The 27,069-nt window shown below is 39.6% G+C and overlaps 1 protein-coding gene across 10 annotated transcripts in view; it reads right to left on the bottom strand.

Moving 5' to 3' along the window:
* epha6 (EPH receptor A6) overlaps positions 1 to 27,069 on the bottom strand; it is a 579,601-nt gene that overhangs the window by 178,487 nt on the left and 374,045 nt on the right. For 7 of the 10 annotated variants that reach the window (XR_010004132.1, XM_062974910.1, XM_062974912.1 and 4 more), the window contains one exon: positions 16,945 to 17,069. The exons of the other annotated variants lie outside the window; for them this stretch is intronic. Coding sequence is in view for 6 of the 7 variants with exons in the window: in XM_062974910.1 (XP_062830980.1) it covers positions 16,945 to 17,069 (125 nt within the window). In the remaining variant the exon portion in view is untranslated. The remainder of the gene's footprint in view (positions 1 to 16,944; positions 17,070 to 27,069) is intronic. 10 annotated transcript variants of the gene reach the window in all.

The following is a 27,069-nucleotide window of genomic DNA, read 5'->3' as shown; positions in this document are numbered from 1 at the left end:
TTTTACTCACATGGCCAAAGAGGGGCATAACCTTTGCTTTCATTGATATCCCTCCAGAACATCTTAACTGACAACAACAAAACAGAACTACCATCACCATCACTTGTTTATGTAGTAGTGTAATTCTATATGTGGTGCTTTACAAGAAAACAAATAAACAAAATACAGTTTTCTGCCCTAAGGTTTACAATCTAAAGATATGGCACACAGGGAATTGGATATCAGTGGGTGAGGGGATTAAATCCAGGAGATGCTGTCATTTCTCTCTCTCTCCAAGGCCAGAGCAGTGGCAGTTGGGATGGAAAGAAGGTCTTTCATCTGATTTTGGGTCAGGCATGATTTCACTTCTTCTCTCATCTTGATGAAAAGTAGGCCTGTAATTCTGTGGTTTTTTCCCCATTTTTTCCTGTTTGATTTTAACACCTTAGCCCAATGAAAGATTCAGTGAAACTTTGAAAGTTTTCATTATATTTTTGTGCTGTTTTGATTGGCTCAATAAAGGTATCACTGTTTTATGGATTTTGGATGTTGTTAAGTTTTGCAGTATGACCAACATGGCTAGTCTTGTATATATTTTCCAGATTGAAATGAGTTCAGTAGTTGTAAGGAAAGACATTAAGCACGAGAATCAGAAAAATCAAGGAGTATGAGCAAAGGAAAATAATCAACAGAGAATGTATGATGTACAGTAGAGTCTCACTTATCCAACACTCGCTTATCCAATGTTCTGGATTATCCAACGCATTTTTGTAGTCAATGTTTTCAATACATCGTGATATTTTGGTGCTAAATTCATAAATACAGTAATTACTACATAGCATTACTGCGTATTGAACTACTTTTTCTGTCAAATTTGTTGTATAACATGATGTTTTGGTGCTTAATTTGTAAAATCGTAACCTAATTTGATGTGTTATAGCCTTTTCCTTAATCCCTCCTTATCATCATCATCATCATCATCATCATCATTTAATTATTTATTAATTGCCCTCCATCCAAGATGCTCTAGGCGATTTACAAGCTAAATTGTAAAGGATAAAAATACATACATACAAATATTGATAAAATTAACATAGATCAAAAGCTTGAGTAAAAAGCCAGGTCTTAAGTGCTAGGGTAAAAGGCCCTAACTCACGCATGGCTCTCATATAGGGCGGCAAGGCATTCCATAAGGCAGGGGCAGAAATAGAAAAAGCTCTGTGTCTGGTCCTTTCCAAGTGCACTTCTCTAGGACCCGGTATATAAAGTAAGTCGCGTTGGGATGATCGTTGCGACCTCCGATGATGGGAGAAGGAGAGACGGTCCCTAAGGTACGATGGGCCCTGGCCGTAAAGAATTTTAAAGGTCAGAACTAGCATCTTATATAGACCACGGTAATCAGTTGGAAGCCAATGCAAATGTTGCAGCACTGGTGTTATATGGCATTTCATGGGTGTTCTTGTGAGTAGCCTGGCTGCCGCATTCTGAACAATATGGAACTTTCAGGTCATAGACATCGGAAGACCAACATACAGGGCGTTGCAATAGTCCACCCTAGACGTGACCGTGGCATGGATAACTGTTGCCAGAGCCTCATCAGATAGATAGGGTGCCAATTGCCTCGCTTGTCGTAGATGGAAAAAGGCCCGTTTGCTGGCATCAGCGACGTGAGCTTCCATTGTCAGCTGCGAATCCAAAACGACACCCAAGCTCTTAACAGTAGGCGAAGGAGATAGGGCAGCACCATCGAAGGTGGGTAGCAAATGGGTCAGACCAATCGAGCAGCCATGCTAGAGAATCTCAGTCTTCGCCGGGTTCACCTTCAGTCTGTTAGCACATAGCCAGTTCGACAGAGCCTCCAGACATAAGGTGAAATTGTCTGGTATTGACGTTGCTCCAGGCTCCAAGCGCAGAAGGAGTTGGGTGTCGTCCGCATATTGATAGCAGTCTAGGCCAAAACTCCGAGCCAACTAGCCAGGGATCTAACGTAGATGTTGAAGATTATCTAACATATTCGCTTATCCAACGTTCTGCCGGCCCGTTTATGTTGGATAAGTGAGACTCTACTGTATATAAAAAACCAAATAATACTTGAAATGGATTGGCAATAAAACCATGTTGTTCTGGCCATGGTGGTCCATGCCTTAGTTACCTCTAGGCTAGATTATTGCAATGTGCTCTATGTGGGGCTGCCCTTGAAGACGGCCCGGAAACTCCAATTAGTCCAATGCTCGGCAGCCAGGTTTCTAACTGGAGCGAATTAGAGGGAGCAGTCTACCCCCCCTGTTTAAGGAGCTCCATTGGCTGCCGTTCATCTTCCGGACTCAATTCAAGGGGCAGGTGATCACCTACAAAGCCTGAATGGTTTGGGACCCACCTACCTTCGTGACTGCATTTCCCCCTACGAACCTGCACAATCTCTCTGTTTGTCGGGAGAGGCCCTCCTCTCGCTCCCACCTCTGTCGCAAGCATGGTTGGTGGAGACGAGGGAGAGGGCTTTTTCCGTGGTGGCCACTCGGCTCTGGAACTCGCTCCCCAGGGAAATTAGGCAAGCTACCACCTTGGCTGCGTTTAGGAGGAGCCTTAAAACCTGGCTCTTCACACAGGCCTTTGGATAAGAACTGCCCATCTGCATGATAAACTTTTGTTTTGGTGTCCACTTTCTGATTGGTTGCACTTTTGCTTTGTTAATTTTCTGATATAACCACAAGATCCACCCCACTCCAAATCTCCCATGATTTTGTAGCACTTTATCAACTACCTCTTGTTTATAAAACTCACTTAGTGCACTTTGCCCAGCTCGTTTTTATTATTCTATTGCTGTATTTTAATTTGTTTTTTACCAATGTTTTTGCTATTTTATTTTATTCTTATTATTTTATGTTAATGCTTATTCTCATTCAAGTGTGATTTTTGTTATTTGATGTGTTTTATATTTCTTATTGTATTTGCCTGGGCTTTTGCCCCATCTAAGCTGCCCCAAGTCCCTTTGGGGAGATGGAGACGGGGTATAATAATAATAATAATAATAATAATAATAATAATAATAATAATAATAATAATAATATGAATAAACAGAGCCTGCAATCAAATGTTGTAATGTGAAATTCAGGTTCAAAGCAGTCACTCATCTGCCAGGGCAGTCCATTCAATCTATTAGATCAGCCACTTCTGAACTTCAGAAAAAAACTTAAGACCTGGCTTTGGGACCAAACTTTTGCCAAATAATTGGAGCAGTGCAATAAGTGACTACGATTCAATGGAATGGCCCTGGATTATGTTTTGGATGGTGTGATTTTAATTGATGTTTTAATAATTGATGTTTTAATTGATTGGTTTTAAATATTGGAAATAAATAAATAAATAATAAAATAAATAAATAGGTAAACAAATCCTGCTCCTGCCTCTTCTGTTTCTTTCCTCTACTCACAATCGCAGTCAGTATATTGCAGCTACCAGGTGTGTTATTATTGAGCTGGGCACAACGATTCACACAATGTATAATTAAACTATGATATTCACTGCTACAGGAAGCAATTATGGACACCAAGGGTGGAGGATTTTAAAAACAGATTAGATAAATTAGTGAAAATTTGGATTACCCACAACTATAATTACAAAGTTCATAGAACCACTCCTGTATCAGAGGTAGTACACATGTTGTGCCGTCGCGCCTGGGGCTGTACTCTTAGTGAAAGAGGCATGGACGTGACATCTTTCCCCAGGGGATTGCTTCTTGCCCTCCTTTAGGGAAACTGGAACTCCCAAGGACCAAAACACTGAAGTTAACTCAAAAACTGGGTTTATTGTTCACAAAGGGGGTAAAAGAAAATATACATTACAGTCTTTGATTGTTTAAGTCCATGAAGCTTGTCCAGATCCCTCTTTCTCTGGCTGTGAATGCCGGAGCAAACTCAGCCTCAGTCCAATGACCTATATCTGAAGACAAGAGTCTTCCTCTGTTGCCAAAGGACTGATGTGAAGGCGCTTGAGACTCCTCAACGTTGTTCAGGTTGGCCCTGAACATGAAGTGTGAGTCCCAAGGGTAAGAACCTCAGAATTGGTGCTGAGAGGTAACTTTTGAAGGGCTTTTAGTGCCAAGCCTCTCTTTCACGTCCATCCGATAGAGAACTTGCTGATGGAATGAAAAGGAGGAAACACAGTCCTACTCCAGGAAGAGGTGGAGCCAAACAGTTTTGCTGAGTGAGCAATATAACAGGTACACACAACATTGATTGACAGATATAAATAACCAATCCAACTACATTTACAGGGTAAGGGCAAAATCAGGCATGATACAACAATTCAAATCTTGCAACTTATAGTTCCAACACATAGATGGCGCCACTCGCGCCGTCACACTCCCGGCCTAGATTTCCGGACTTTCGGAAATCTAAACAAAATGGAGTTAAATACCTTTAACTCTAATAACTTTAAGACTGTATGTCTTGTGAAAATAATACGACCATGTCGCTAATAGGCCTGTCCAATAAAGAAACCTTTTCGTTAGAGACGACCTTAACCTGGGCCTTGCACACTCTATTGTCAGAGCTAGGATACAATTTTGACACAATACCCTTAGCCCATTGGTTTCTAGGAGCATCCTTTGTTTAAGTAACACCAAATCCCCAACCTTTAAGTTGGCACTTAACAATCCAAAACCCATAGCTTCTTAGGGCAGACTCTGTAAATTACCTTCCTTGGTGTTTGACCTTTGAGTGGAAATGCTGTGTCAACAGCAGAGCTATGTGGCTATGGTGTGGCAGAATAACAGAATTTTTAACACAGGATCTAATCTTTGCTCTTTTTAGTCTACCTCCAACCCTAAGGAGACCCTCATTGTCCAGGAAGGGGTTCAAGTCCTTTAAACAACTATTTTTGGACAAGGATGCTTTTCTTTCTAAACAAGCTATTTCTTCTGAAAAACACTGTCTTTGAGTAGATCTCAGGATGACTGTTGAGGCTTTCGAAAGATCTTGGGGCTGAATTGCACCACTGTTTTTTGTAGTGATGTAATGTATGAGCCTGGCAATGGCTGCCTGAAGTCTAGTCCATTTTGAAAATCTTTCAAACTTGGCTGGATTTAAACCTTGCCTTGATAAGTCTTGGCCATCTGCACTAGCATCAAAAACAATACGGACTTCGTCAGGTTTCTGAGGATGAGTCACTTTGTGGTATGGCAGGAACCACTGCTCTTCTCTCTTCACACACATGCTGGCTGGTTCAGCGTAGTTGCTTCTGAAGAGGTCTTCCACAAACTGGGTGATCTGGGTCTTCACCTTCGGATCCTTTAGCATCCTTCTTCTTAAGGACAGGAGACGATGATGGGCAACATCTCTGTTGTTGGGTAGAGATGGTCTTACCGGCTTGAAAGGTAAAGGTGCTATCCAATTATCTTCAGAGTCTTGAGTGACTTGGCTGTTCATCATCTCAAGGAACTTCTGTTCATTTTTAGAGAAGGCTGTTTGCTCATCTCTCTCTGTGACTTTGAAGATGGAAGAGTAATCGGGCATTACTCCCTGGCAGCAAACTGAGATGTGGCTGGCACTTCCTTGCATTAGTGAAGGCCTTTTAGTGACAGGCTGGAACATCTTGTTCAGGCAGACTGGGCCTAACACTGTCCATCCTAAAGGCAACTGCTGGGCCATGGGTGATCCCTTAGGACCTTCAATCTGGTTGCTAACACAGAACAGTGTGGGACAATCTGCACCGATAAGCATGACAATGTCTGTTTCCAAGTCCAAAGCTGGAATTAGATCTTGAATACCTTTGAGATGAGGATGGGCTTGTACCACCTCTTTCGTGGCTATCTGTTCTTTGTTCCTGGGAATCAGGCTGCATTCTAAAAGGTCAGGAAGATCGTACCTGGCCTTTTGTCCGACAGGTGAGATTTTGAACTTTGTTGCAACTCTGCCATTCATCTTATTCTTTCCAGAACAAGTGGATATGGTGTAATCTATTGTCTCAGTATGAAGGTCGAACATGTCGAAGAACTCTGGGGTTGCAAGAGATGCGTCACTGTGGGCATCCAAGGCGACATAGACCCTTTTCTTATTCCACGGCTGCTTGTCTGGATACACCTCTGCCAGGCAGATTGGGTGGCAAATCCTGGGCTTGTGGCTATTTTGACAAAGCTTGGTGCAGGCAACTGCAGGAGCCTTGAGGGCTACCTGAGGTTCTGTAGGCTTTTGGTCTTCTTTGGTTTCTTCTTTGGCAGGAGAATTTGACTTTGCTTTGAATTGAAGGGAATCGAAGTTGTGCATTGCAGAGCAATGCTTGATGCTGTTGCAGTGTTGGCATTTAACCTTTTCTTTGCAGTCTTTGGAGAAGTGAATAGTGGCGCCGCAGCATCTAAAGCACACCTTGGCCTTTTGAACTATTTGGAGTCGTTCTTTGTAAGGCTTCTTTGCGAACTCTCTGCATTCAGCTAGGCTGTGTGGCCTTTGATGAATGGGACAGGATATGGTGTTGTTGCTGACTGGTTGAGCAGAAGCTGCAGGAGTTGCGTCTGTCATCTTGACATTCAGGTTCCTTCTAAGATCTTTGCCCTGGGCTTTGTCTTCTTTGGAGGTCTTTTCAGGCTTTAGGTCTTGGTACAAAGCGAGAAGACCTGTCTGAGGGTCATTCCTCTCACGGGCTGCTCTAGTGATGAAATCCACCAAAAAAGTGAAGGGCGGGTATACATTTGCATTCTCCTCTTTGTACTTGAACACCTGTTTCCCCCAAGCTTCTCGAAGAGGAAAAGGAAGTTTGCAGAGAATGGCACTCTGCGACGTGTGCTGGTCCAGACATGCTAAACCTGGCAGCTCTGGATTTCCTTTGGCTGAAGCTAGCTCTAGTAAAAGATCACTAAAGTCCCAAAGCTGTTTGCAATCTTTCATCTTCAGCGATGGGAACCTGTTGAGTCGATCCATGAGGGATGCTTCTATCTCAGTGCTCGCACCAAAGCGCTGGTCCAAGCGAGACCACGCTGTGGACAATGCTCTTTGGGGGTCTGCTACATGAGCAGCATAAAGTCTTTTTACTTGCTCGGCTGAGCTGGGTCCAAGCCACGCCATAAGAAGGGACAGTTCTTCATCCGCTTCTAGCTTGAAATCTCGAATGGCCCTCATGAAGGTGATTTTCCACAGAAGGTAGTCATCCGGTCGGTCAGTGAATTTCTGGACGCCTTTGTCTCTGATGTCTCTTCTTGGATTTCGCAAGAGAGAACCCAATTGAGACTCCTGTGTGTAAGGGTACATCTGAGTAGTGTGATGTGGCGTGACAAACTCAATGTTCTTTGGTTGAACACATCTTGTCGCGATGGTAGGCGATGCTGGGTTCAGCAGATTGCTGGCAGGCAGCACCTCTGAAGCTTTTATCTTCAGCGATGGGAAAATTGACTTGGTATGCAGGGATGAATGTGGTGGTTCACTCCCGGCCATGCCTTGCCAATCTGAATGGACATCTGGATGTTGTTGAAAGACGTCATCCTTTCGTTCCCAAGTAGACAGGTGGTATCTCTGAGGCCTAAGTGCAGGAATGGACTCTGACAGAGATGGCACTCTCCCGGCCGTGCTTTGCTGTACTTCTGAGGAATGGGCTGGCCTTGAAGTTGCGAACACTGGAACAGGTGAGCGATCTTCAAGGTGGCGAAAGGAGATATGACTCTGCACTACAGGTGATTCCAGTTGCAGATGTGCTGAAACCTTTGCTGTAGGCTCTTGTGTTGGCAGGAAACTAAGGTTTTCTTGTGTTAGTTCCTGTGATAGGGCTTTGGCTAGAACGTTAGCTCTGACTATCTTTTGTGCTGTGTCTCTTTTTACTTGAAGCAGATCTAGATCCCGTTGCAGCTCATCTTGCTTGGCTTCAGCCATTGCAAGCTCTATTTCTCTCTGGGCCCTGGCCTGTGCTAGGCCAGCTTCTTGTTGGGCCCTAGCCTGCGCTAGGTCAGCTTCTTGTTGGACCCTAGCCTGCACTAGATCAGCTTCTTGCTGGGCCCTAGCCTGAGCTAGAAGCAGTTTCTGCTTGGCTTTAGCCTGTTGAAGGAGGAGTTCCTCTTCATTGAAGGCAAGGTCTTGCTTAGCCATTTCTGCAGATACCTGTGCTTCTAAAACCTCTTTTCTAATTTTCAAACGGACAGCCTGTCGGGTTCTCTTCTCCCAGTTGTGCTGTGGGACCGTCTTCCAAAGAAAGCACCAAGACACACGCGAGTAGATTCCAACAAGTTTTATTGTACTGAATACCAGAACCTTCTTTTGTGCCACATATATAGGGACTCTTACATACCAAAGGGTCATTGATGTTTTATGGCCGGCCTGCTTTATGGCTGGCATCTGTTTTTTGTCCGCTGAGCAGAGATGTCAAGGATTGGAGATCCTGACACAGCCTCTCTGTTGTAGTGGGCTGCTTTGGAAGAAGTACTGATGAATGAGTGTGTGGATTGGGAGGAACTGCTACGCCTAGATGAATGCTTGGATTTAAGGCTAGCATCATTAGATGGAATCTTGAGCAGACTGGATCTAAGGCTTACACATGGGGAGCCTTGAACCCTTTCTTCTGCACCTTTGAATAAGGAACTGGGCTCTGGTTCAAATAGAACCGCGCTGTAGCGCCTCCTCTCTTCTTGTAGGCTAAAAGAAATTTCCTTAGCCCTATCTAAAGACTCTGGAGTGTTAATTTTGTTCAGTACATAGATTATTTCTTCTGCAATAGCACTCCCATTATTGAAGGCCTTTAAAAATCCTTGCCTAAGAATTTCCTTTTCCTTTGGGCAAAGGGATGCCCTTATTGCATCAGCTATGGTCGGCAGGTTTTGCCAAGCTCTGTTAAACCTCTGCCTAAGCTGGCCTTCCTGCTGCAAAAGGCAGAGCATTGTTTTCTCTGTGGGGTGCCTTTCTCTGACAGGGCGGGGGATTTGACCCTTGTTTGCAAAATCTCATTGCTATGACTTGCCATTATGAAATTCAAAAGGAAACTTATCCCAAGTTTCAAACAGTACAAAAATGCAATACTATATAACTATACAACTAAAGGCACACAAAAGGGCAATGCAATATTTTAAACAAGACAATTAAAACAGCTGCTTAACTGGGAAGTTAAGCCTGGGCTTTCATAAACTTGCAGCAGGCTCTGAATAAATGGCAGGAAATGCAGAAGGTTGGAAATTTATTGCTTTGCAATCTGGTTTCTGGAAGAGGCTTGGTTGAGCTGTAAAGGCTGGCTTCTGGAGAAATGTAACTACTTTGCAAAAAGCTTGATCTTGTGCAGTTGCAAGAGCTGGATGTAGCGATTAGCTGGCTAGCTTGAGATGCAAAAAGAGCGGGAAAGCTTGCAAATGTCTCAATTTTGCAAAGGCTAGGCTTCTAGCAAAATGTATCCACTTTGCAGAAGGCTTGAACTTGCTGCAGCTTCAAGAGCTGGATGTATCAATTTGCTGGGGGCTTGAGATGCAAAAAAAAAGGCGGGAAACCTAGCAAATGTCTCAATTTTGCAAAGGCTAGGCTTCTAGCAAATGTATCCACTTTGCAGAAGGCTTGAACTTGCTGCAGCTGCAAGAGCTGAATGTAGGGATTTGCTGGTGGCTTGAGATGCAAAAGAGCAGGAAAGCTTGTAAATGTCTCAATTTTTTGAAGGCTGGGCTTCCTTTGACTTCTTTATCTTTAGGAGACTATGGGCTTGGCAAATTTAAGGCCCTTTCACTCCTTCTTTTCCCTTCTTAGCACTTCTGGAAGGCTTCTTTCAGCAGTTCTGGAAAAGAAGGCTTCTCTCTCAGTACTTCTGGAAAAGAAGGCTTCTCTCAGCACTGTGCCGTCGCGCCTGGGGCTGTACTCTTAGTGAAAGAGGCATGGACGTGACATCTTTCCCCAGGGGATTGCTTCTTGCCCTCCTTTAGGGAAACTGGAACTCCCAAGGACCAAAACACTGAAGTTAACTCAAAAACTGGGTTTATTGTTCACAAAGGGGGTAAAAGAAAATATACATTACAGTCTTTGATTGTTTAAGTCCATGAAGCTTGTCCAGATCCCTCTTTCTCTGGCTGTGAATGCCGGAGCAAACTCAGCCTCAGTCCAATGACCTATATCTGAAGACAAGAGTCTTCCTCTGTTGCCAAAGGACTGATGTGAAGGCGCTTGAGACTCCTCAACGTTGTTCAGGTTGGCCCTGAACATGAAGTGTGAGTCCCAAGGGTAAGAACCTCAGAATTGGTGCTGAGAGGTAACTTTTGAAGGGCTTTTAGTGCCAAGCCTCTCTTTCACGTCCATCCGATAGAGAACTTGCTGATGGAATGAAAAGGAGGAAACACAGTCCTACTCCAGGAAGAGGTGGAGCCAAACAGTTTTGCTGAGTGAGCAATATAACAGGTACACACAACATTGATTGACAGATATAAATAACCAATCCAACTACATTTACAGGGTAAGGGCAAAATCAGGCATGATACAACAATTCAAATCTTGCAACTTATGGTTCCAACACATAGATGGCGCCACTCGCGCCGTCACACATGTGCATAAAATAAATAATAGATACATAATTTCACAGGGAACTTGAGATGGAAGGTGAAATGGCACCTATGTCCGGCTGCCAGGTTTCCCATTGTTTGTCACTGAGTGAATGAAATGCTTTTGGTATGACCAAGCATAACTTTATTTCCTTTCTTCTTTCTTTGTGTATTTCTAAAAATGTTGAGATTTTTCTGAGGCTATTGTTTTGACTACATAAAGAACTATACTTTCAAAATGGTTCACAAGTAGTCCATAGATCATCTGACTCACAGAAAATATGAATGTTCAGATTTGATAACTAGTTGACATATGGGGTTTCCTCAGGGAAATTTTTATCCTGATGGATGTTCAACAATTGCTAATGCTTTTCTGCCCTTGACTGAATATTAACTTTCATAAGCAAGGCATCAATTCTAATGGAACAGATAGGGCCATAGTAACCAAATATTAAATAGTGGCTTCCTTAATTAAAATTGCCTGCAATAGTTTTTCATAGCAAAGATTATCAAAGTATATTGGGATAATAAATCACATGTTTGTGCTCCCCTCGTTGTCTGTACTGTGGAAAAGAAGTTTGTTACTTGAAATAAGGTTGAAATAATGAATATGCATTTTGCCCTTTGGAAGTTTTAGATTTAATTTCCAGCCAATGCCTTAGCAAAGCTGCCACAAATATGATAAAGAATACACACAAATAATTGAGCAGGGTCAATTCCACTCAAATATCACTTTAATTGGATTGTATTTCCACGAAAAAGAAAGAGAAAACTTGATGACAAAATAGAAATGGGGAACAATCAGAAACTGAGAAGGCTGAAGAAGGTATTTATAAACTTGTTACTCATCCTAGAGGAATGGTAGTTTATCATATATGATGTATGGAAGTTATGATGACAAATTTATTTCTGGTGGGACCTGAAACTAGGAATTCAAGAACAGATGCTAAAGATGAAAGTAGATGTAATTTGTAAGGCTCAATAAAGCTGAAAGGTCAGGCTCATGCCTTAAATCAGCTTTAAAACAGACTTCAACCAGAATTAGTAAGGTGGAAAGTCTATGCTGGGGGAAAAAACACACTGAAATGCTCAAATATTGATTGCTACTTTTTCATCTGACATATAATGCTTCAATAACACTTCTTTTCCTATATGAAAGCTTCAGAATCAATATGTCAATGCTATGTTCTATATGCTTATGAATCTGGTCCAAAATAATACAGGTGATGTCATTAATCCCAATTCCCACTGACATGAACAAAAGGAGATAAAGCAATGCTGAAGATAATGACAATCTCATTCTGCAATGTGCTTAAAATACCAGAAGTATTGATTTGAGAGTATTCACCTCCATTGTCTGTGTAATCTCTGGGATCTTATAAATTTGGGTGTATATTTCTCAACTATAAAAAATCTTTATTTGTATGACCTTAGTACTTTAAATCTCATCTCTAGGGGATCACTATTAATATTTTTCACAGTTAAATATCTAATACAATTGACATACTGAATTCCTCCACAGTTCAATGACTGAAGATATCTTCTGAATATTTTATTGTAGAAAGGTCTTCCAATATGGCTGGGACTCTATTATTTCAGTTCCAGTAAGGGCTTCACAATTAAATAAAAGACTCACAAAAGTAGCCTTTCTGGATAAACATAATAGCCATGAGGCTGAAGACGCATGCTCAGCCATATTAATTTCTTTGTATTATCTAAGTGAATTCCAGTGAGGTCCAGGGTAAGTTATCATATGATGCTTCAGTCCCAGAGTTTACCTCATCACATTAGAGCAGTGGTTCTCAACCTTTGGGTCTCCAGGTGTTTTGGCCTACAACTCCCAGAAAACCTAGCCAGTTTATCAGCTGTTAGGATTCCTAGGAGTTGAAGGCCAAAACATCTGGGGACCCAAAGGTTGAGAACCACTGCACTAGGGTATGAATCCACTTCAAATCCAGTTTCTGCTTCCTGCAGAATTCTGAGGCTTGTAGTTTATGGAGGGGCCTTTAAACTGTTCAGTCCTGGGTCTCATTAAACTACAAATCCCAGAATTCTGCAGGAAACAGAAACTGGATTTAAAGTGGATCCATTCTCTAGTATGATGGTCAATGGTATGGAATGCTGGGAGTAGCAGTCTAATAACATAATTCTCAACTGAATGTAGTTCATCATTGGCTTGTAAAATGTAACATAATGAAATATGTTAACAGTGCTCTCATTTACAATGTGGCGTAGTAGTTTGAGTGTCGGACTAGAAATCTGAAGACCAGATTTCAAAAACTCAGCTTGGCCTTGGGAACCTATTGGTTGGGCCTGGGAAAGTCTTTTGGTCAGAAGAAGGCAAGGACAAATGCCCTCTGAACAAATCCTGCTGAGAAACCCCTATGATAGGTTCACCGTAAATGACATTAATTTATGCATGTATGTATGTATGGTCTCAGCACTGAGAGCAGCTAATCACATATTGGGGAGTTGCATTAATGTATCACTGCCGAACACTTTCAGAGAAGGAACTGGAGAGAAAGGGAGATCATAAGAAACTGGGCCTCTAAAACTAATGCAGTTCTGTGCCAGCTAATTCCAGACAGTAAGACACATTAATGTTTTACAGAAAGAGTTTTGTTGTTTTAGTGCCAACAAGGAATACTTGAGGAGGAATCTTTCTGTATTTAAGCAGAAGGTTGGGCACAATTAGCACACATGTAAGTACAACAGCCAAAGAATAATAGAAATCTGCTGTAATTCAGCACTACTAGAAAATACTCTAGTGCATGTACATTCCTACAAAATCCCAAACAGATTGTGAGGATGTAGTAAATGCGTGTATATAGTTATGGAATGATATATTTACTTTGAAATGTCTCCTTACTTTTAAGCACATCTCTGCTAATATGGTATACTGATATATAAAAGTCTTGAACAGGTTTTTGATGAAAAACTGAGAGCTATCATTAAGAAAATAACAGTTTGTACAAGGTCACTGCAAATACATGATGTATCAGTTGAGTAAAATATCTACTAAAACATAAAGGTTTTTATGAGTAGCAGGTGTATTCCTGCAAAAGACTATAAAGCTATTAAGTGCTCAGTAAGGAATACAAAATAATAGGTTGTTAACTGAACTGCTTTGACAAGAGCATGGAGAAAGGACACTTCAAAATCATTAGTAAAGCCTGCAGAAAATGAAGATAATCAATATACTATGACTCTATAAAAATAGATTTAAGTCAAAAAGACTCAATAGTTTAGATCCTCAGACAAATAAGGAAGTTCACAGAAAGGTAGTTTCCTATTATCTCCAACCAGTGGTAGCCACATCCCCCCCCCCCCCCGTAAGCCCATCTGGAATATTGGGAAAGGCCCACATGAACAATGTGGAATAAGGTTCATAAGGTGACCAAGGGAGAAACAGAAAGCTTCTTTAAGTCAACATGTTAGAATTCCAGCTCAATATAGGACAACTGCAACATTAGCACAAGATTCTACCATCCTACATTGTTGGGAGGTTCACTGATTCTTTGGAACAACTTTTCAGAGGAAAAGAGAGTAATCTTTCCTTCAGTTTATTTTCTAAATTAATTCAAAATGATACAAAATGGGCTTAGACCAATAAATTGTACTAATTTAATGTGCAATATGTTATTTTTTTCAAACACAAACACACAAACATACTGCAAGAGCCATTTGCGTACTACTCCTCTGTTATGCCAGCTCCACTGGCTGCCAATTAACTACCGAGCACAATTCAAGGTGCTGGCTTTAGCCTATAAAGCTCTAAACAGTTCCGGCCCAGCTTACTTGTCCGAATGTGTCTCCCGCTACAACCCACCTCAAAATTTCAGATCTTCAGGTGAGGCCCTGCTGGCGGTCCCGCCAGCCTCATAGGTGCGGCTGGCGGGGACGAGAGACAGGACCTTTTCAGTAGTGGCTCCCCGCCTATGGAACGCCCTCCCAAATGATGTCAGGCAGGCTCCCTCCCTCCTATCTTTTTGTAGAAAAGTTAAGACCTGGTTGTGGGACCAGGCTTTCAAACAACAATAGGAGCATCAATTACTACCACACGCTTTAGAACTCAATGACAGACCCAGTTGTTTAGACTCGAAATGCGCCAATTGTATATTTATATGTATATTTTTATGAATGTTTATTGTATTTAATTTTAATTGATTGAATGTTCTGTATTATTTTTATATATGTGTTCTTATTGTAAGCCACACTGAGTCCCCTATTGGTTGAGAAGGGTGGGATACAAGTACTGTAATAAATAAATAAATAAATAAATATGATTATGGGTTAGAGTTGATCCCCTCCCCACCAAAGGGCTTTCTCCTTTTCAGTTTCAGTCTTATCTGAGTAATTTATTTTGATCAACAGAACAGAGAAAAACATGTAGACCTGAACAAACAATACTGTTGACAATATCCCACCTGAGATGCTTATAGTAAATAAGAGTTGATGGACCCCAGTTCTAGCAGCATTATACATGTGCATAGATAAGTTTGCATGTATACCAGAAGACTGGGGGCTCGCTATTAGCTTGGTAAGTGTAATCAGCAAGATGTATTCTCATCACCTCTTTGAAAAACTATCAATCTGGATGGTAGAGGAAAGCCTTCTGGAAGATGAGCAGGCAGGTTTTAGACTGGGATGCTCTACTGGAGATCATGGTACAGTTTTATGGATAAATATTCATCTAGGACAGTGGTTCTCAACCTGTGGGTCCCCAGATGTTTTGGCCTTCAACTCCCAGAAATCCAAACAGCTGGTAAACTGGCTGGGATTTCTGGGAGTTGTAGACCAAAACACCTGGGGACCCATAGGTGGAGAACCACTGATCTAGGACCATGGGAGCCCTTTATACAGCCTTCATTGTCTTTAAGTCTGCATTTGATATGATTCCCTGAGACAGGTTGTGGCATACAATGGAGATAACTAATATTGACAGGTGCCTACTGATTGATTTTTAGCCTTTATGCGAAAACATGTTTGAAAGTGAGATGTAACAGGGTAGGCCACTTGACCAAGGCCATCCCAGCAAATGCAGGTGTAAGACAAGGTTGTGTGCCTTCTTTGTTTAATATGTATATTAACTCTTTAGCTAGGAGTCTCCCTGGTTAAAATTTAGTCTCTCCTAACCTAGCAGGTAAATCCTTGTCAACCCTCCTTTATGCACATGATGTGGTACTTCTCTCTTTAACTTGTATTGGCTTGCGGTGGTTACTAAATGCTCTGGGTAATCATTGCAAAACTGAAACGCTAGTAATTAACCATATTAAGTTCAAAATCCTAGTGTTTACTAGGAAATGGAATATACATAAGTGGCAAATAAATGAGCATCCAATTGAGCAGTTAAAATCTTATAAATATTTGGGAGTGATTTTTCAAACCACAGGCTCCTGGAAAGCTCAATCTACCAATGCCATTGCAAATGCTCAGAGAAGTATCAAGTTATTTACACCCTTCTTTTTTTGTTAAAGGAGTACAACATGTTCCATCAGCTATACAAGTCTTCAATGCTAAGGTACTGCCACAGATGCTATATGGTACATGCAGATTAACTGCATTGTAGTCACACAACTTGATTTATATAGCATTGGATTATATGGCAGTGTAGACTCATATAATCCAGTTCAATGCAATTAATCTGCAATATGAAACTGCGTTATATGGCAGTGTAGATCCACTTTCACAAATAAGATTGGTGTCAGGACTTGCAATAATATCAATGATTCTGCTGCTAACAGGACACTGGACTTCAGTTTTGTGCTGTATGTCTCAGCCATTCTGACTATTGTTTCACCAGTTTCTTTCAAGAGAGCTACAACATGGAAATTGTCATTTTCTTTCAGGGGCAAAATCCAGTTTTTAAATATTGATAAATTAATGCCAGAGAATGCTTGCTTTAGCAATATGTAGATTATAATTTGGCCAGACCATCTCAACAGCATAACGAAAACTATATGCTTAGCATTCTCTGTACAAAAAGGCACTCTGCAAGCAGGTTATAAAGATTTATCAGTGTTCATTACTGTCACTGTTGAGATGTTGGATTTTTTTTACTGTTCTCCCATAAGTGACAGAATCAAGAGAAATTGGAAGCATGACTGATTCACATTACAATTTTCGCTCTGGTAGATATCCTTATTCCCTTCCAAACCGCATGTATTCATCTATAATGAAGTAGTTATATGAACTTTTCTCCAGACACTTAGATCTCATTTCATGAGCTAACAATATAGAAAACTGTTTGAGAGCCCTTTACTATGTGTGAAAGCCAGGCTTAAAATAACAACTGGCCAGATATAGTGAAAACAGCCATACATAATAAAAGACCAATTATTTTAATAAATCACTAAATAAATAATGATTTATTATTATTTCAATAAACATGGATAGGCTATATTACAAGTCAATCTACAAAAGAGGGGAAATATAATAACATGGTGCTTTGAGGGGTGTATTTCATTTTAGTCAAGACCTACTTTCTCATAGTACTTGATCTCGTAGTCCAGAATGGCTCCATTAGGAAAATCAGGCTCTTGCCATGAGAGGGCAATGCTGTTTTGGGAAGCCCAGTCCTTTCTGACCATACCTATCAAGGACGGAGCTGAAATGAAAAGGATAACTACAGGTTAAAGACAATGCAACATATTTAGAATATAAAAAGGAGGTAATTTGGGGTGATGTCCAAAGCAGATCATCAGGATCACACTAACAGATTCAAGATACTGGAACACGGAGGGAATTCACAGCTATGCATTACTAAATTTGCTGTTAAAAAATTTAATAGATCTATTCCAGAAATCTGTTGCCATGTAACTGAGCAAGTAGAACTGCATTTGGCACTCCAATGCCCCAAGTTTACTATACTTTATGCCTAGATTTTCAGTTTTTCTTTACAGACTGTTCATTCTATACAGTTAAAAAAAGAAAAAAATGGTAACATTCCTCCAGGAATATTGTAAAATAGTGTGATAGATTACAATTGATCTTATATTTTTGTCAAATTAAAAAGTATTTGGGCTGCTTTAGAAAATTATTCAAAGAAGCCAAGGCTCCTACAAATTCTTGAAAAGTTACTTTTAAAAAAGTTATTAGTGTTATGTTTAATTCCAATCCCAACTAAGTATTAAAAGCAATTATATGTAATGGCTTCCACCCAAGCCTGGTTACAGAAAATGATGATACAGAAGTATATAATGATGCATGTATGCAACAACAAGACTATTCATTCAAATAGAACAGCTTCCTCCTCTGGAATGAATGTAAAGGAAAGGTCTACCCACACACTGAGAATCCTGTGCTACTGTAAACATTTTCAAGTTACGTGAATCAAACATTATTCCTTATTTAATTATTATGCATATTTCATTTTTGTTATATAAGATACAATGATTGAGGAGCTTTCAATATTTGTTCACATGTGTCATTTCTGAACTGCTACTTATTGAAATTTGTATTATATCTGTAGAATACTTATTTTGTATATAATTTCTTGAATGAAGCAACCTTGTGTGTATAGGATAGCTGTTGAGTGTTTAAATCTCTTTGCAGCCTCCAATAGTGAAGAATTGTTGAGCTTGCCAGGACGACATCAAAATCTACACTGGTTAATCAGGCCACAACTGTTATTGATCTCAGCAGAGAAGTTGGCTTGGGCATGGGGTGCAGATACTTTGAACCAATCAACCTGCTAATCAAGTAGACTTTCATCCTGCAGCCTGATTCCCAGCTGGCATTCAGAGAGGGGCAGACTAAGATTACACATGGACATAAGCCACTGTGGAGTTCCTTGATTACTGATATTGAGTTAGACCATGCCTCCAAGCCATGCCAATTGCCTCCATTTTTATCTAGCCTCATATCCAGCCCACCAATGTTGTGGCAAAGCTATGTTTGTAATCACAGTCTGGACAATATGAGGAAGCCACTACACTGTTGTATGACGGATCATCCCCAGGGCAGATATTATAGAGGAACAGGTGGACCTGATGAAAATTTCCACAATCAGGTTAGCCTGCCTAGCTCTGCTTTTTTTTACTGATGTTCAAACTCAATCCTGAATGGCTGGTTGTCTGAGTCACTTCCAGGAGTCCACAAAAAATCCAATGGCTCATTGCTGTGTGTGCCATTGCCCCTTGCTACACTAGTCTCTTCTACAGCCCAGGTGCAAATGGAGGGAGGTCTGGGCTCCAGAATTCCAAATGTAATAAATGGATTAAAAGCTAAATACTTCTTTTATTGTCTTTCATATGAGCAAATGCAAATCTTTTTAGAAATGGTTTTTAAAAATTCAAACTATCCATGTTTCAGAAAATTAGACTGTACACATGATATCACTTTTATTATGGAAATATATGGGTTTTTTTTTTTTAACAAAATGACGGGTAGTGTTTTCAAAATATTAAATTGTTATGTTATCTTTAGTGTTTTTACACCAGAAGGCAATAGTATAAATCTTTAAACACAGAAATGAGCCAACAAATTAATTGATATAAGTAAATTCCACTTTTCAATGCCAACTATCAAGTGAGAAGACAAATGTGAAATATAATTAGTTTGTCTAAATTAAATACAGGGTGTTTTTAAAAAGTGTAGATTTATTTGTATTAAATTGCCCAGCAATGAGCGTTTTCTAATCATTTAGAAATTTTAATATAAATCAAGTCAATGGTTAAAGGTAAAGGTAAACGTTTTCCCCTGACGTTAAGTCCAGTCGTGTCTGACTCTGGGGATTGGTGCTCATCTCCATTTCCAAGCCGAAGAGCCGGCGTTGTCCGTAGACACCTCCAAGGTCATGTGGCCGGCATGACTGCATGGAGCGCCATTACCTTCCCTCCGGAACAGTACCTATTTATCTACTCACATTTGCGTGTTTTCAAACTGCTAGGTTGGCAGGAGCTGGGGCTAATAGCAGGCGCTCATTCCGCTCCCGGGATTTGAACCTGGGACCTTTCGGTCTGCAAGTTCAGCAGCTCAGCGCTTTAACACACTGCACCACCACCAGGGGTCCCAATCAAGTCAATACTATTGTACTATTTACTTAAATGTAATTCACAGTTTTTTTGGCCTAATTGCTTAGCCAAAATGGAGATGTACATAATATTCAATGATGCATTAGAATAGTATTTCAAAAAGTGCCTTTGCCACTCTGTCAGGTTAAGGCTGGTGAACTTGCCAGCTTTGGCCTGATAGCAGAGAGGCAGCTAATCAAATTGGCCCAGTTGGGAAAACACATTCCTCAGCGAAGGCACTGCTTCTCTTTGTCTCCCAGCTGTGAGGTTAAGGAGAAGGGAATCCCCTCCATCCCAAACCCCATTCTCCTTAGCCTTCTAGCAGAGAGCCTGAGAAGCCGCCCTCCATCCCCATCCACAAAGCCGAGACTCGCAAATTTGCCAGCCTCGGCTTGGAAAAAAGAGGGCCACTTCTCTTTGCTTCTCTGGCAAATGCATTTTTTGTAATATGTACCTCAAAACTGATGTGCACGTTACAATCGATGGCACACTAGATTTGACTAAATATAGGTACTATCTTTTTGTATATGTAGGGGGAAGGAGAAATAAAGGATAGTGCAGTTTTTTTGCCGGGGAGGTACATTTAAGTAAGTAGTATAAATGTTGGTAATAGATTTGTTTTGTATTACTGTAATTTATAATATTGTAATAAACATTACAAGAAATTTTAATAGTTTTAATAAGGGAGAGAATAATATAGTCTTCCAGTTTTTGTTGTACTGCAAGTCCTGGACTTTAAGTCAAAATAGCCAATGGTGAGGAATGCTGAGAGTAGTGGTCCAACAGGAAGGCCATATGACACCCATTTCTGCTTTATAAGAAAGCATGTTACATGGAGAACCAAGTGGGTCAAAATGCATGTTGTGATTGCTTAATTTGTCACAATTAGCTAGGCCTGATTTACATGTTGTGGTGTTGCTCATTATTATTTGGTGATTGTAACAGGTAGGGAGGAATATCTATTTCAAGAGAAGACTCTTCTGAAACAACTTTCACCTACGTGATATTAGAGCCTGGGCGGGGCAGAATTACATAAGAGGTTGTAACTAGGAAAGTTTTCTCCCGGTTTGTGCTCTACCTTGGTTATAGGTAATTAAACTTGTAAAAACATGACTCATTTAGTATAATGTGTACTGTCAACTGTCCTCATTGCCTTCTGTAAAAGTAGCAGGCACATGCCATCTTACTTAATGATTAGGCTGTCAGGGCACTATGGTAAATGTCAGTAGCTGGTAGTCAAAAACTCCAACAGCAGCAGAAGAAGAGGAGGGACAGGGAGAAAGAAAAGGAGACAGAAAAAAGGAGAAAGAGGGGGAGGATGTGATATTTATCTTGCTATCATTTTTTTAAACTTGTAAATTTGAAAAACAACATATTCCAGGTTTCACCATGCAGCAAAATACAATATTCCAAGTTCACAAACCCTCCCCACACACATTTGTTGGCCAACCAAAATGCATAATGCAAGCTTTTGATGCTTCATTGATTTCTTCATCAGACAAAAATGCTAAATATAGAGCAGGAGAAGGAAAGTGACTATATTTAATGTGTAGACTTTTTGTTGTCAGTTAAAAGAGTTGAGAACATGTGTGCTAAATGCAAGAGCCAGAGGCCAAATGCATCCTGACACATCATTTTATGTGGCCCTCAAGGCTTGCAATACCAGGACAACATAGTTATACTGTATTTATACAGTCATGTCCTACAATAACAAATGACCTTTTCAAGGCAGTCATAAGGCTGATGGAGCCCTTAGTGAAAATGAGTTTGACATCCCTGGGATAGCAATGCAGGCAGAGGCCATTTCCCTTTTTGATAATTCTTGCGCCTGCCTCAATGAATTGTGAGCCAACCCCTATGTCAATAGGACTCAAAATTAACAGTCATAATCATATAATTGACGAGGAAGAATTATGCTGCCCATCCTCTAACACAGGGATGTGAAACTCCACATAAGGTTTATGGTTGCCTTCAAAAGACCATTTATAATTGTGAGAATGTATACATGTAACTATGTTGCCCTGGCATTGAAAACCTGGTGGGCCACATAAAATGATGTGGTGGGCCACATTCAGACCACGGGCCTTGTGTTTGATGTGTGTGCAAGCCATGATTGCTGGCTATAACATAGTGTAACATAAAATGGCAGCATTAAGAAAATAGTCAACCATTTCAGTCTCTTAGGACTTATCCAACAGAAGCTGGAAGTCACCAAATGGAAAGAAATTTTTTTAAAGGGAGGATTGCTGAACTACATATTGCTGAACTAGATTTAAAAATAATTACATACAGTTGACATTAGATTGTGTCTCTTGATTTATTATATTAAATATATTCAGAAAAATAGTTGAATAAGTAATTGTATGTTTATCGTAACTTTGGCCTTGAAATAGAAATTTCTATATAATTTTGTTCCAAATTGTGCTCTTTTGCCTTCCTTAAAAATGGCTTGCTTTTGTACATCTATATGTATATAACTTTCTATGCATATTTGACAACAGAGAATAATACTTTTGGCATTTGATGAAGTGGGCTCTTACTTATAATCCAATAAATCTGCTAGACTTTAAAGTGCCACCCAAACTCTTTGTTGTTTTTGCTACAACAGACTAACATGACTACCCCTGTGGAATTTGTTACCTTGCTGTAGCCATCTGCTAACTCACAGTTCTCCAATTACTTTTGAGAATGCCATCTGGAATTGTCAAACGTCTTGCCAAAGTCACATTATATACACTGCATTCCCATTATCCATCAAACCAATTACCTTGTCAAGGAAGGGAATGAGATATAGTTAGTGATTTTTCTGCCCCACCTTCCCCAAAAGGTGGGAAGTTCAGAAAAGACGTTAAAGGATGAAAGGCAATGGAAGACTACAGTCTCTAGTTTTTTTTTTGTTGTTTTTTTTTTACAGATGAAGACATTAGGCAAGGCATTTTATCAGCACCCACAGGAACCATAGATGGTCCAATTACTTAAGAATATATTTGCAACCATCCAAGTATAAGGCTATCCAGAATTTAATCTCCTCATTCCCCAAAGGAAATTGCCAAATGGACCAATTAAAATGTTTTATGTTAAATTGTGCTGTAGTTTTTTTATTGCAAGTTTTTCTTTATTTGGCCATTTATAAAGTTGGATTCCTACAATATTCTCCTTCTTGTTTTTTTTTGTGAAACTTGCAGAGTTTTAGAAGGGGGATATCATTGGAATCTGACGAGTTAGGCTGAAATGTTTCTTTATTTCATAGAAATTTGTGATTGTAGGCAACTGTGCCAAAGACCACCATTTTGAGCACCACTAATTTAGATTTTTTTAGTGTGTTGTATTATTATGTACATTACTAACATAAGTAATGCAATCAAAATTGTCCTTTTTCTAGATCACTATATTTAGGATAATAGCCTGTGGACAAGATCCAATAGTATACTTTTATAGCCAATGTTGATAGAATTGGGATTGTAAGCCCCTCGTTGTTTCACTGCAACCCATTATGGCATCAAAAACCTGCTCCAGTGGGTTTCTCAGCCCAGGAGTTACTATATTGGGTAGTTAGTGGAAAGAGATGAGACGTTGACTCTGCTGGACAAAACAGGATCTAGTAGAAGTAAACCAACTGTCATTTAAAGTGATCCTCTTACTGGTTCTCTATAGAGATCCACAAGATTAATCACTGAATCACCAGAGTTACCTTATGGGATCAAAATAAAGACTGTAGTTAATATTTTAGACTTGATCCAAAAGATATTTTGGTAACGTTCAAACTAATGTTTTGTATTGTGTATTTATTTTACTTTACAAAGCACACTGATGAACCAAGTTGTAAATGAAACTTAATATTTACACTTTGGTTGAGTGTAATTTAAATTAATGTTTGGAACCAATCAGCAAATGTTGGTAATTTGTGGAAAAATCTGATTTTAATTAATTTTGCATAGAATGTGTTGTGTGGAATGTAATACGTATAGAAAGATGAAGACAAAAGGCATACTAGAAATAAATATTACCAAGCATTGTTGATTATAAAATGTGTTATATGTCTTCTGTACTCCAACTTTGCAACTGTAGCTATCATCAGAAGAATTATGAACTCTTATTGCTTCCACAATATACTGTTATTTTTAGACAAAGTGCCTCAGCCTAGATTTCTACAACTGGATTACAGTGCCTATGGAGTTTGACAGTAACCTTATATCAATTGGCAATAAACCAAGTCTAGGGTCACTCTTGAGCTGACAAAAATGCTATTTCAAGGCACTGTTACAAAACTATTTATTGCATTTGGTATTTTCAAAAATCTGCTGGCAAAGTAATAAGATATTTTCTTGGTATGGAAATTATACAAAATAATGAAATGTTGACTAGAGTCCTGTTGGGATGTAGTTCTTGATTATATCCGTGATTCTAATCCTTACTTGCTTTTGTAAAAGGTAACTAATCATCATGCAAGTAGTTTCCAATTCACCTGTGTCACAAAGGACTGGCTTAAAACCCCACAAGCCCCAAACTCTAACATACAAAAAACCCCACAATTTCTGCCTCCATCATTTCATCGTTTATGCCACCACATTTGCTTGAGATGCTTTCTTTATTCATTTAATGGATGGACTTGATCTGGGTACGCATTTCAATGCAGGAAGATGAATGGATTCTACATCTGTCAGAATGTACACACATTGAGATGTGCCCAAAATGGCAGTTCTCAGTACTGTCCAAACTTTAATTAGATTAATATCATTTATTTCTCTAACCTTTTATTTCCCCCTCAAAGTGGGAGTCAAGATTATTTTCAAAATTAAAACAAATACAACCAAAATAAAAATTAAGTGTATGGTTAAAGCATAATTAACTTACCTATAATATTACAAATAATTTATGTGATGCATTAAAAAAAGATAAAAAGCAATAGATCATAAACATTTCTTCAAAGCAATGAGTTACCAGAAGACTGTCAGAAAATAACCAACCTTTACCTCCTGACAGAAGGACAACAAAAAGATTGCCAGTCTATCAGTCTATCTGCTATGCTTGCTATGACACAGACTGATATTCTCAAGCTTCTCGCCTCTTCTCAAGTTTCTAGACAACTCCTGGAATTTTCCACTTCTTTGCTAACTGTAGTATGCAGTTAGGGTAGCTAGGATTAACAGCTCTTTCCTTTATTTTGTTCGTAACATAGTTCCTTTAAAAAAGATTGCCTTTAACTTTAGCTACTCATGTACTTTGCTTCTTGAGTGGCATCTCACAATTCTTCAGCTGTGAATTTTCTCTGCTAACAAGCATTACATCTTTAGAAATATGAATCACAATCATATCTTCCTCAGCTATACTACTTTAGACTTCAGATTTTAATGATTTTCCACAATGGAACTTTTTACACTCAGAAAAAGAAGTCACTCTGACAAAAAGATAGGTTAAAACTCCTCTCCCTGAGATGCTAGCTTTTCAAAGACATGAAGTTTTAGATATTGAGCAGGTTTTTGTGTGTGTCAGGAGTGATCTGAGAAACTTGATACTTGAGTCTACAATCCTCTACTCTGTTTGCTTTATCTCTTTGTCTTGACTGAAAGGAATGGAAAGGAATGGAAATAAGAGGATTCTTTCCTTTCCGCTCCCTTGAGACAACTAGGCTGTTTTCCATACCAGAACATGGCTGTTTTCCAGTATACTCCAGGTCTTTCCTATCTTATCAATCTCTTGATTTGCTGATGTTTGCCTTCCTCTCAAATTCTTATACCCTGGTCTCTCCAAAGGGATAACTTAAAGCTTGGATCAATGCTGAAAACCTTGAATCAACGGGTCCTGTAACTCCCTGTCAACACTGGCTGTTGAAATCTGCAATCTGTACCAAATAAATTCATGAGAAATATACATTTGATATTTTTTGATGTGTGCACTCTGAGAAAACAACGAATGTATCCTAGCAATTTGGGTCAGAAATATTAAGTTATAAAATGAAGATAAGCCATTCTGAGATGAATAAATAGCATTGCGCAAGGCAGAACAGAACTGAAGATACTGATGCATTCTATGATCAGTTTGAGGTTGTGCTCATGAACCTGTACTTCTGGCTTTGGAATCAATCTTTTCCCTCAAAAGATGAACTGCCATTGCGGACAACAAAAACTATCTGCTAATACAGTTTATGTTATATATATAAATTTTATGAAAACTAAGGTGTTCTGTAACTAAAATCTTAAAAGCAAGATCTTACAGTTTCTCGTGAGAATTTACGGTTTAAGGCAAGATCATATAGAAACACGCTTCTATGCATATATCATCCACACATTACTAAAGAATTAAAAAATATATATTGAGCACAGTATGTATTGTTTATTCCAGAGAGTCAGAATAAGGAAGAATTAACAACAGTGAGTATCCAAAGCTAGATCTGAAGTCTGTGCAGTGTCCAAAAAATAAGCCGACCAACAGCAAAGTCAAAAATAATCCAAGTATAAATTAAATCCAGAGGAGATCTTAGCCAGGAGATATGCAGGGCTGGCACCTACAAGTTGCCCTAGGGATGTTTTTCCAGTACTTTTGGTTGAAAAAAGAAGGAATTTGAGCTTAATCTTTCAGAGGCCCACTTGGGTTACTGCTGCAAGCTATCATACTGAAGGGATGGTATACTCATACTCATGGTATACTCTTCTCTCAAGCATCATTTTACACTCAAAGAATCATTATTCTCCAGATGGGGATTTCTACTTTGCACCTTTAGGTGCATATTCTCCTTAGATCTAGGTGGCTACTCATTTTATCTCTCTAAATCAGCCCATGCACTATTTACATTTTGAAGAGAGTTTTATTTCAATATCCCACAGAGATGCAACAGCCTCTTGATTTTCCTGAAGACCACTACCATGATACTGGCTGCACTTCTGGATGTTGCAGGTTAACGTCTGAAAAGGACTTCTCAAGCATGGAAATGATATCTGCAATATACCTTCTTGTTATAATATTTAAAAAATATTGGCATCATGATATTTCTAGGGATATTAATACTTCACTGATTTCATTCTTGAGCAAAGCTCTGAGTAATTTTCACAATTTCCACTGTGAATCCTTGGACAACTGTGCAGCTTTTGAAGACTATTTGCTGCAGAAGGCTTAAAGGTAAAGGTAAAGCTTTTCTCCTGACATTAAGTCTAGTCGTGTTTGACTCTGGGGGTTAGTGCTCATCTCCATTTCTAAGCCAAAGAGCCGGCGTTGTCCATAGACACTTCCAAGGTCATGTGACCGGCATGACTGCATGGAGCACTGTTATCTTCCTGCCAGAGCAGCACCTATTGATCTATTCACATTTGCATATTTTTGAACTTCTAGGTTGGCGGAAGCTGGGGCTAACAGCAAGAGCTCACCTCGCTCCCTGGATTTGAACCATCGACCTTTTGGTCAGCAAGTTCAGCAGCTCAGTAGTTTAATCCACTGTGCCACTGGGGCTCAAGGCTTACTCTTGCAAATTTGCACATTTTTTTCCTGCAGAAAACAGTGTTTCCTGTACATAAAATCCAGTAATAGTTGCATTAAATCTGTGCCATTTTGCAAAACGAAATAAAAACAAAAACCCATGAGCAAAAATTTAGCAGAATA

This window comes from Anolis carolinensis, chromosome 3 (assembly GCF_035594765.1).
Source record: "Anolis carolinensis isolate JA03-04 chromosome 3, rAnoCar3.1.pri, whole genome shotgun sequence".
Lineage (NCBI taxonomy): Eukaryota > Metazoa > Chordata > Lepidosauria > Squamata > Dactyloidae > Anolis > Anolis carolinensis.
The sequence above is the reverse complement of the archived record's forward strand: the minus strand, read 5'-3'. Positions and strand labels throughout refer to the sequence as shown.